Here is an 11,868-nt window from a genome sequence, read left to right as displayed (position 1 = left end):
CCTGATGTGAAATGATCTATTACTGACGACAGGTGTAAAGAAAAAAAAAGAAAAAAGCATCAGTGGAATTAAAATGTGTAATGCAGGCTGCGTGTTTCAACAGGAACCATGAAACAGTAGTACTTGTTCTACACATAATGCTGAGTTAGATTAAACAGTAGCATAGCTAATCACCAAGACTTAAGGCCACGAGGAGGCAGATCAAAGTGCAGCAGTGCTGAACTACTCACTGCGTACCTGACTTGCAGTTTCAGTTCATTGAAATGCAAGAGTTTCGTGTCTTTTTAAAACAGTTTTGCCTTGCCAAAATCACTACAAGCTATTTCCTAAATGCAGACCATAATCAGCATAATATCATAATCTAACTGAAACCCACCCTGTCAGGGGCAGCCCTAAACTGACCCGATGAAGACAGAGAAAGGTTTTTTGGCTCCATTCTGGTGGGTTCCAGTCCCAATGCCTGTTACATTCTCAAACATTCCTTGCTGTACTGACTTGAAACTGAAAAATGGTCTTTTTTCTCCTTCTCTTCAGACAGAAATGCCCAGGCACTACAGCTGGACTCTTAGAGTAACAAACTGCTAGAAGAATCCAAGGGCAAAGAATGTTTAAAGCTTGTTGATTGAAGTTTTAGTTGTCCCTCATGTGAATGTGTTCTGCTTTGCACACTTAGCAGTTACTTACTATGTTTCTGTACAGCCTGTTAAAATCTTGTTGTTTAATAGAAAAGTCTTATGTATTTCAAACACTGTTCGTTTCGGCCGATATTCTCAGTTTAGCAATATGCTATTGTTGCAAGTGTTACTAAATTCTTAATATTAAACTCTTGAAATAACTATTTCTTACTCCACTCCAGCCTATCTGCATACATATCATTCTGAAAATCTTTATTTCCTAATGACACAACTCATGCTGACACTGTAGGGCCTGAAACGAAAAACTGAAGATGGAGTGCAAGAAAAGGCTTTAAAAATTCAGTCTGCTCATACCCACCAACTGGTACTGAAATTATGAGCTGTAGGACACGAATAAAACTGGCCTGATAAATACCCTCTACTATCCCACAAAGAAGGAAAAAATAATCTACATGCAAGAAGGGAGGCTTCTGCTTCCAGGTATGTTGTATCACTTTCTAGTTTCGGTTCTACTTGTTAAGTATTCACCTGTTTCGCTTAGTGTGCACTAATGAACAGGTGGATAGAGCCAAAGTCAAACTCAAAGGAATTATGACAAAACACTAATGCATTATACATCCTACAGGTCTCATCATGCACCTACAATGGCAGCCAGTCTCCCTTTCCAGATCTGACAATAAAATGATGAAACATCACTCTGTCTTTTGAAACATGCTGCAATGCATACAAATAATGCTTCCTCCTGCTTAAGCAGCAAGTCTTAAGTTATTCTAAATATAGATCATTCCTTCTATCTTCTGATTTGGAAGAGCTGCTAGAGAAGAAAAAAAACACAACAGAACATGCACCACACACTTGTTCTAGAACTTTGCTTTGATGTTTAGTAACATACTCCATACAAGTCCTCATAGCAATTATTTAAAAAGAGCTGCAAATTTATGCAAATTATAGAAACTCACACAAACACCAACAAATCCTTAAACCTGTGCAAAGACTGTACAGGAGTGTCTCATCTGACTTTGCTTGTGCTACTGTAACTTAGGTCAGCTACAACAACAAGAAGGAACTTCTCCCCACATACAACCCCCCATTCCACCTAAATATATTTGGATATCAAAACTGGAAGAGATACCAGAATTGTATTCCAGTATTTCAACACACACCCCAACACTTTTAAGGGTGTAAAACCAGAGGAAAGCTTTTAAAAAAGATACTCCTAGAATGTACAGGAGGATGTATCAGGGTAGTGGTTCAGGAATTACAGTTCTTCCAATACAGAGTATCAAAGTCCTAAAATCCAAACTAAAACTTCAGCTCTTTGAGTCACAAACTATTGTTACTTCACCAGGTAAGGAGCATTAAACAAAAAACCAGCTCACGTTAGCAAGCACAACCACAGAAAGTACTGGCATTTTTTCAGACTATCCAAGTTTAGTATCTCTCATAAAAACTGCTAACCAGATTTTAGTTGATAACAGCTTTCAAGAATCACTTGCATTTTGGTTGCCAGTTCTGGAAAGTCTAGGAGGGATCACTACTATATCAGAAGCCCAACTGATTCATTTTGTATGGTTTCTAATTTTTTAATCTATTTCAAAGGTTTTAGTCAAAGCAAAAAAAGCACAACGCCACAATAAAAACCCCAAAACCACAACCCAAGCTGACTTATGAAATCACTACCAATATACAATTAAGATATTTTAAAGCATTTTAGGTAATTATTTATAAGTGTCCATACTGACAACACCACTTTCAATTGGTGAAGACACCAATAGTTAAAGAGAATATACATACATGGGAAGATAAATGTTGATGCAGGAAATTCTAGCTGTATATTATCTCACTGTTTTTTAACAAGCAGGAACCTCTCTGTACACTTTCTACTAAAGGTCAACCATAGCAGTATTGTATGATCATAAATATAATAATCTTTTAGAAGGAAAAACAGTATTTACCAGGGCCTGGAGCATGCCATTCATAACAACAGTCCCTTCCATGGTCTCAGAGGAGAATTTAGATAACATTGAGAGTGTCCAGTCCAGGAAGTCTGCCATCCTTTTTTGCCTGACATCAGGACGGACAATAAACCTGTCACAGGAAAAAAAGCAAAACACTGCAGTTACTAACATTACAATTCTCAATGAAAAATAATTTTTCCTGCTATCTAAACTGGTTGCAGTTCCTAAAAAATATTCTCCAAAGGATATTTTCCCAAATTGCTGAGGGTGGGAACTGTTCAAACCTTTGTAAGTTTAGTCCTTGTTTCCGAGCAGGGCTCTGACCCAGAATTTCATTTTCACCTCAGACCAACCTATAAACTTGGATTCTAGAAATTTTTCATGAAAATTTAAAAAAACCAACAACCAAACTTTCCAAAGGCCCCACATAAAAATTTTCTACTTTAGAATTAGTGAAAAGCAGAAGCAAAACCAAGGATTCTCCACCATTCTCCCCAAGAGCAGCTATGCTGCAAATCTGAAAATGGGTGTGGATGAACAAGTGGTTCCACGTGCACCGTTACCAGCCAGGAACAGTAAGAACAACCATCAGTGCTAGATTTGCAGGTCAAACACCTGCTATTTAACACACTGGACAGGTTAAGAGGTGCTTTTTTATCCATCTTACAGAGGGCAAGAGAAGTTCATCGTGGTCAAACTACTCCCCTAAGCCTATACTCAAGTCATCACCAGTGCCAAGCTCCTGTTAGGGACTCTGCTTCAGCTATTTCTTTTAGAATTCTTAGCACCTAAAAATTAGGGTCTTGGTCCAGCTGAGATTCAGAAACTTTGTTCTCAAAGGAAACAACAAGGTCCATGGGAAAGCCCATGAAGGACAATTCCTAGCACTCCAGAGGGATGCCTGCAGAGCCTGGATCTGGTCACTTTCTACACCTACAAATTAAATGGGGAACTGCACAAAGAGCTAACTCATGGGAAACATTATATACAGAGAACTCAGGAAACAATGAGCAGGAATATGATTATCCAAATTGTCCACAAAATCAGAATCTACTGTGTTTAGCAACAGAACAATAAGGATTTGGGAGAGGGATTAGCTGGGGGATGATTTGTTTTATAACAGAGCAGCAAAGACAAGGCCACCTTTTCCTCAACAGCACGGGTAACAGAAGTAACCTGTGGAGTAGCTGAACTAATTCCTAGACCCTTCCTCAGCTCAAAGGAGTTTAAATTAACCTCTTGACTAAAAGCACGATAAGGAGAAGACTCATCTCCTCCTCCTGCAACCAGGTCACCAAGCAGACAGAAAAGAGAATTAATAAAACAAGATCCAGCCCCTGTATCCTATGAAAAGTAAATTACTGTGGAAAAGAGGAAGTATGGGATCCTGGTGTTTCTAAACTTCACTTGAAATTCATAAAATCCCTAAAGCAGCAACCAGAACCCGAACTTCCCTTTCTACCCAAGAAGTTCCCTACTCAGCATGTTACGGGATTAAGATTATCTCTCTGTCCATCCTAGGATGTTTGTATTCCTGCCAACCTAATAGTGTAACTTCAAGTGATCTTGTCTCAGAATAATTATGCCTGTTCATTAAAGAACTGTTATGGGATGTGAAAGCAGTTAATTTAAGTGTATAAAGTCCAAAAGACCTTGGACACGGGTCTTCTAACCCAGGTCTTCTAATTGCTGTTGAAGTATTTTAATCATTAGGTTCTTTTGAAAATGATGATTTAATAATAAACTAAACAATTGTAAATACACTAAATAGTAATTTTGTTTCCATTACAGTCTTGCACACATTGATGCAACTGGTACTAGAACCGGCCTAATGTCATCTATCACCTTGTTATTAATATATACTTTTAATTAAAATTAAATCAGCCAGTACAATGGAGGTGAAGAAACCACGCCTGCATAGTACCCAGCCTTAGGGTGCAAGGCACTTATGAAATCCCCCTGAAATCCAGGGCTGAGCACTGCACAAACACAAAGTTTTGCTGAATGCAATGCTATCATCAATCACATTACTCTATATATGCTGCCACTAGTAATTTATTTTTACAAATACCCTGGAGTGCAAATGAAATGCAAATTCAATTAGTGTAATGGGATAAAATAATCTTTTTAAATTATTATCATCTTTATTTGAAAAGGTTTCCAAATACTGGATGTACCTTCTGGAGTATCACAGTTGGTTGATTTGGGTTTTTTTCTGGGTTCTTAGGAAGTGAAGACAAAGGGTATGTTCAGGCACATATGAATGCTCAAGAGTAATTCACTCTTATGTCCCACTTTCCCCTCCCATCCTCTGCTTCTGTCAGCTTCTGACAGGACAGATGACCAGTGCAGATGCACAAAAATCCTAGAAAAGCAACTTCCAACTACCACTTCCAAAATGACTGCACAAACTCATTAGGATAAGGAAACAAACCAACATCCTGTCATACTGAAATATGTACATAATAGTTGAGATTATTTATTAAAGATTATTCAAATTATTTCTGCTTTTAATTAAATTTTGTTCTGAAACACTTGAGAGTAAATCTGAAAAGTACAGGTCTAGTCACCAGAAAACTATGATTCCAGTCTCAACTCCTTCATGAATTTTCCACATGACACTGTAAGTACCAAACCAAAATGTTTTGGCATCATATTCAGAACTGCAGCATTATACTCACTAAATGTAAATATATAAAGCATTGAGGACCATGACTTAAGTTCAGCATAAGTTTAAACCAAGCACATGCATGGTTATTTCCCCAAAAGACAGAATCTGCTTTAATAAATGTTACATTTAACAACTACTTTGATACAATTAATCCCACAAATTTTGTGCCTCTTAATTCAGAGAAAAACGTTAGTTCAGATTGTACTGTTCAGCCTAGCTACCCATAACCACCATCATCATTTCACCCGACAGAGCCCCGGCTCCTCCAGCTACAAAACTATGTTGGCAGAGCCCCCTAGTGTAGATGGAGCAGAGGTCACTGCGGATCCCGGGGTTTTGCCGGCTTTAAAAAGAAAGGAAAGAAAAACCAAACAACAAACTGAGCTTCCTAAAGCCTTCTTCCACTCGAATATACAGAAATATGAACTGTAATGTATACTGGAATTAAGATATGTGTGTACTAGCACAGTTTACGGGCTTTGCAATTTATTTTCACATGCACCACAAGTGCAACCCATCTCCACTACTGCACCAGGAGAGCACAGAAGTGATACACAAGTTGGTTATTTCAAATTTATAAACAATCCTAACACCACTATTACAGAAGTGATGCAAAAAAGGTCAGAACAACTACACCTCTGTCACAAATTCTTCAGTGCTTGAACACCAACTGTGGAAAACAATGGGATTTAGAAAGCTCCACTATGCTACACCTGTTTAATTTGATGGTTTATTACTGTCAAATAACTCAAAGAAGGCAGAAGTATTGTTTTCTGCATGAGAGATTGAAGAAAGTGACAAGAGGGATATTAAGAAACTAAAAGCTAGCCTTACTATTTTCTTTTGTCATTTAAGTCCTACTAGGAAACATCAAGCCAGTCATACCAAGTACCAATGCTCTATTTGCCATGCAACAGAGTGCAAAAACCAGCAACACAAAGTAAAACCAAGTCCCTAGAAGGCAGTTTGAACAGTACTCTGTTAACAGTGAAGTTCTTTATCACCTGTGACAGATGCCCATTTCTCTAGCAAGCAGGAGAAAACACACCATTTCCAATAACAAACAATTGCATCTGATTCAAGCAAGTTCAACACCCCACATACAGCTTGCAACTTCCATTCCTCCCAACGGTGTCATAACTAGCATGTCAGACTGAAAAGTGGCAGGAGAAATGGAAGTTAGATTTTTTCCTTTTTGCCAAAAAGCATAAGAGACTTACTTTGAAACTAGCACAGCAGCTGCATCTCGAGCCTTATCACTGACAACCAAGTAACACTAAAGGCAAAAGAAAAGTAACTGTAAAAGAGTTCATGAATAATAACAACTATGTGACATACTGCTTAATACTTATTATTACAAACATTATTATGGTTACATATATTATGTAATTATTATTATTACAAACTGAGCTTAAGATTGCAAAAAATAAATTTCCCATTTAACAAACCACATCTCAGACAACTAAGTCTCCCTTTGAGTGTCCTCAAAGCAAGATTACCTTAACTAACAGCCATGTAAGTGCTACTACACACCTAAAGGAGATAAGCCACTTTCTCACAAGCACAGGTTCTTCAGGTATTTGGGGAGAGAGTTGTTTAATTTCATCTTAAAAGGATGACAAGTCAGCCACTTTGGCTTACACCTAGTGACATTTTATCTTTGTTCAAAGACCGTGGTGCACTCCACATTCCAGTGTTACTCATCCCGATGGGATGCTCATTTCCTATATAAATAACCACATTAGCTTTCAGAAAAAGCCAGCTGGTATTTTCAAACACTAAAAGCTGTTACCTCTATCAAAGATGTGTTGATATCAGAGAGTCATAAAATAAGACAGTTTATTACTTCAGAGAAAACAAGTAACAGTCTCATCTGACACTAAAGCAGCAAACAACATGTTGGAGATTCCAAAACTACAGGGAAATTCTTTACAGGCTAGACACAGGAAATACAGCCCAAAACAGCATTTTGAAAGGACACTGATTTCTTATATATTGAAAGATTAAAGCCTAAGAAAAATATCAGAGGTTTGAAGTATGACAAGAAGTGTTATACTCACCTTGGCTATTTGCAGGATGCGATCCATCGTGGGCAGCCGCGCGTGCCCTTCCTCAGCCACATGGCCATCAAAACGGGCCAGATCAAAAGGAATCAAGCATATCATGGAGAGCCATAATAAAAGCATATAACGAGTTTCCCAAGTCTGGAAAAGAATGGTAAAACAAAATATGGACTCCTTTTTCCTGGTACATCTTCCAACAAGGTGCCTGCACTAGCTCTAAGCATCTTTCAAAGTCAGATGATGAAAACTCTGAACCTGAATGCTCTGAAACACCAAATGGGAAAGAACTACAAGAGATTTCAAACAGGAAAACTGTAACAAAACTAATGGACCTGAATTTGAAATCTAGACAAGCTTATTTCCTTCCCATAGGAAAAGTGCATGTCGCCCTTTTCCTGTTTTGTTCTTCCCTCAGCCCATTTGTGCTTCACCACAGATAAGAGACAAGTATGCTCTTCTTCCTGATTTCTTATGGAATGTTTTCATGGCCTTACTGAAACAACTTGAGATGTGTTCTGAGAGACAGACAGACAAGAAAGAACTTTTACAAGCTTGAAAGCTTTACAATTACATCAACAACAGCAAAGTGGTCAGAGGCCATGACTTTATAAAAACTTATTTTAATTTAGAGCACAGATACAATTATTGTCTTCCTCTCAATCATTTTAGTGGCTTATAATAGATTATGATCTCTCTTAAAATTCCCCAACCTTAATAAGCCTTGGGGACTTCTTGTATTTCCTTCTTAAAAAATACAAAAATATGAACTACAGTATCTTGGAATTGGACTCAATGATCCATATGGGTCCCTTCCAACTTGAGACATTCTACGACTCTATGATCACAATTCATGTTTAAAAAGGTCTTGGCTTAAATATTTTCCCAAATTAGAATTCTTCCCCAGAACATTCCCAGCCAAATAAAACCTTAAATCAGGGCACATAATGAAGTGGTGTTGCACTGTGTTTTTCAAATTGCAAAAGGGTAGAAAGAAATCTGAAATTCTATGTTATATTTTTCCAGACCCAGGAATATATTACCAAAAGGCAGAAATCCAAACATTTCACATCTTATGCCATATTTATGAAATTTTCTCCCATCTTCTCTTCCCTCCTTCCAAAAGAGCAGGGGAAAAAAAAAATACAAAAACCCCCTCACAGATCAGAGAACAGTAAATACAATTTATTAACTTACACAAATTAACTGTCATCTTCATTTTCTCATCAAAATAGAAGCTCTCATACCAACTTTGACAAATCCCAAAGTTTTTAAAAACATCCTGTTTATATTAAGCAATAGGAATAAATACATAAAACCTAAAATACCCTGGTTCATATACTTGTACTTTTAGGACTTCAAAAGCTAAATTAACATGACTATTAATAATACCCATATTAGGAAGTGAATTTTTCAGTTATTCCTTCTGGAAGTTCAGTATCTTTCACTGTCTTTCTTATTACTGTTGTTTCAATTAATTTGTTCCCTTACACAAGTGGTTGGATTTTACTTGCACCTCACCTGCCATCACTTCTAAATCTTTAGAACACATCCCATGAAATAAAAGCACAACATCTGTCCTTCAATAAGACATTCCTCTTCTGTTAATGTGACTTTCATATCAAATCCAGATGCTCAGTTAACACCAGACAGGATGTACCACTGCTTTATACATTTTTCTCCTGATTTTTTTTCTTACACTGTTCATCAACTTTTTATAGAATCACAGAATGGTGAAGGTTGGGAGGGACTTCTAAGATCATCAGGTTCCAATCTCCCTGCTATGAGCAGGGACATCACACACTAGACCAGGCTGCACAAAGCCTCATCCAACACCCCCAGGCTTCCACAACCTCCCTGGGCAACATGTTCCAGTCAGTGTCTTACTACTCTCATGATGAAGAATTTCTTCCTGATGTCTAACCTAAATCTCCCCTCTTCCAGCTTAAAACTATCACTCCTTGTCCTATCACTGCCCTCTCTGGTGAAAAGCCCCTCCTCAGCTTTCCTGGAGCCCCTTCAGGCACTGGAAGGTGCTCTAAGGTCTCCCTGGAGCCCTCTCCTCTCCAGGCTGTGCAGCCTCAACTCTCTCAGCCTGTTTTCATAACATATCTCATGCTGGAGACATAAACACTAACCAAAAGTACAGCAAGTTCTCACCTCAGAGTCCTTTGGATTCTGGTCTGCAAGCATATTCAAAACAGGCTGTAGATCACCCACTTCATGAGGAAACAGTGGGAGGAAACGTTTGTATCCTCTCACCTGCAACAGAAAGTTTCAAGATGTATTAAGTCATCTGGCATCCACAGGTACTGAGGAAAAAGAAAAGAGCTTTCAGGAGCTGCTTGTATATGATTTCTCATGCAGTAAGAACAGCAAGGACATAAAAAAAACTTCTTAAATACCTTGAGAACTTTTTACAAATTTACAGAGAATTAATGGAATGACAATTCTTTACCTTTAAAAGAATCTCCTCTGGAGATTGTCTAGCCCAACTCTAGCACAGTTACCTGGGCAGGTTGCCCAGGGCCATGTTCAGTAGGGCAGTCAGTATCTCCAAGGATGGAGACCCCACAACCTCTACAAGCAATCCATTCCAGTGTTTAACCCTCACAGTCAAAAAATGTCTCCTATGCTCAGATGGAAATTCCACAAAGAAATTCCTCATTATACTTGATTCTTCTTACTATGATGACTCTAGTTTTATCACTCAGTATCTCAATATCTGCATGCAGACCTTGATTTGCACTACTCTGGATCATTAAGTAACATAAGCTGTCATGAAAATGATAAAAAACAGAACTAATCTTTCATAGTATATTTTTAAACATTTCATTGCATCACTTAGGCAACTATTTATGTTACTATAATGGAAAATCTGAAATTGTTAAAATTCACATCTTCACTTACATTATATTATATTTGGGGTTATTTTTTACCTTTGTAATGATGTAAAGAAATTTAAAAGCCAGGTGAACTAGCAGTGGAGGAGATCCATGGTCCCGTGCCACATGCAACAATGAGTTCATCATCCACTCTAATGAAATGAGAGAAAACAAAGGTGAAACTACATGCAGCTTCTCATCCTTGAAATAATAAAGAGGGAGACAGTAGTGATATAAGTAATATCAACCACAGCAATCTTGTAATGCAAATATGGATGCTCTAGTTTAACAGATTTTCAAATATATAAACAAAAATATGTTTCAAGATGACTTGCCTACCTAGGTGGTGATCCAGTAATTGAGGCTGTTCTTGATACTTGTCCATTATACCTGAAAAGAGATTTGTAATCAACTATTCAAATTAAAGGTTCTTACAGGCAGTTACTATGAGATACACCCCTGATTCTACATAGCTTTAGCTTAAGATTCCTGTATCCTTAACCTAAGTGCTGGCACCACCTGTAAGCAAGGTGAAGAAGTAGGAAAACTATGAAGAAATAACTGTAAAAACACAGTCTGTCCCCTTCTGTAGTACAATCACTTGCCTACATTGAATCGTAAACTCCCTTCCAGCAGTCTTTCAAATTTCTATGTACACAACTAGATGAAACAAGCAACCATTCAGTTTCCTCACTGCAGAGCTTTGTGGCTCTCCTTTCCTAAGCAGAACTTACCAGCACATCATTTCTCATGGAACTCTGGAAGTAAAGAATATTAAACCACTACAGAGTGTAACCAGCTTTACGTTGCCCTCTTGCTCACACAGCAACCAGAACACAGCTTTACACCTTCCTGCCTTGCTATTCACAACTTCCTCCTTAACAAACAGAATCCCACTTAATTTTGCACACTATCCTATTTGTTAGCATGTCAAATTACCGATTACCTTTCCAGACACAAAGATATCCCAGTATCAAGAAGTGTAGCAGAATGACACTTTTTCAACCCTGGGGCTAATACAGCAATGGGGAAGTTCTCCCTGGACACACTGGATTTCTCCACAAAGTCAGTCACCTTCCCATGTCTGAAACATGTTTAAAGATAAAGCTCCACCGAGATCTGTACTGAAACAAGGCTCAGGAACTGCACGTTTGTCATCTCTTTCTTTTGAGCTCCCTGACTGTGGCAGAAAAAGAAACCACACAGTGGTCCTTGGCAAGCAAGGGTCTCGTCACAGTTCTCAGAGCTAGTTTTTTATTTTGAAACAGAACACAGGAAATTATTCAACAAAGAATCCTTGACACATTTTAAAATGGACAAAGTGTAGCTGTTACTCTCCGTGCTGCTCTAAACTTTAAGCACTACTCACCTTTATCTTCCTGCCAGTAATATATGTTATCTTCATTTTGGGAACTGACTTAAGGAAAGACAAATTGAACCCAAGAACAACTTGCCAGAATTTTCAGAAACAAAAATACTTCACTTTAAGCCTACAAGCAACAAAAAGCTGCAACAGAAATTAAAGTTGGCTTTCAGAAGAGATGATCAAGTGAGCCAGGATTGCACTGGAAATTGCCTGGATCCTTTCAGATATTTGGACAGAAAACTTAAAGAGAACCAAAACGCCTACTTAATCTCTCCTTTTCCTGCCTCTCTTTC

General features: G+C 38.0%; 1 protein-coding gene across 1 annotated transcript in view; it reads right to left on the bottom strand.

The window, feature by feature from the left end:
• The window catches only part of TBCD (tubulin folding cofactor D), a 112,602-nt gene that overhangs the window by 98,657 nt on the left and 2,077 nt on the right, over window positions 1–11,868 (bottom strand). Inside the window, exons 2-7 of the mRNA XM_010008241.1 lie at window positions 10,549–10,599; window positions 10,264–10,361; window positions 9,485–9,586; window positions 7,325–7,468; window positions 6,485–6,540; window positions 2,591–2,723 (exon numbers count right to left, since the gene is read on the bottom strand). Coding sequence (XP_010006543.1) covers window positions 2,591–2,723; window positions 6,485–6,540; window positions 7,325–7,468; window positions 9,485–9,586; window positions 10,264–10,361; window positions 10,549–10,599 — 584 coding nt within the window. The remainder of the gene's footprint in view (window positions 1–2,590; window positions 2,724–6,484; window positions 6,541–7,324; window positions 7,469–9,484; window positions 9,587–10,263; window positions 10,362–10,548; window positions 10,600–11,868) is intronic.

Source organism: Chaetura pelagica, unplaced genomic scaffold (genome assembly GCF_000747805.2).
Source record: "Chaetura pelagica isolate M959 unplaced genomic scaffold, ChaPel_1.0 scaffold471, whole genome shotgun sequence".
Taxonomy (NCBI): Eukaryota; Metazoa; Chordata; class Aves; order Apodiformes; family Apodidae; genus Chaetura; species Chaetura pelagica.
The sequence above is the reverse complement of the archived record's forward strand: the minus strand, read 5'-3'. Positions and strand labels throughout refer to the sequence as shown.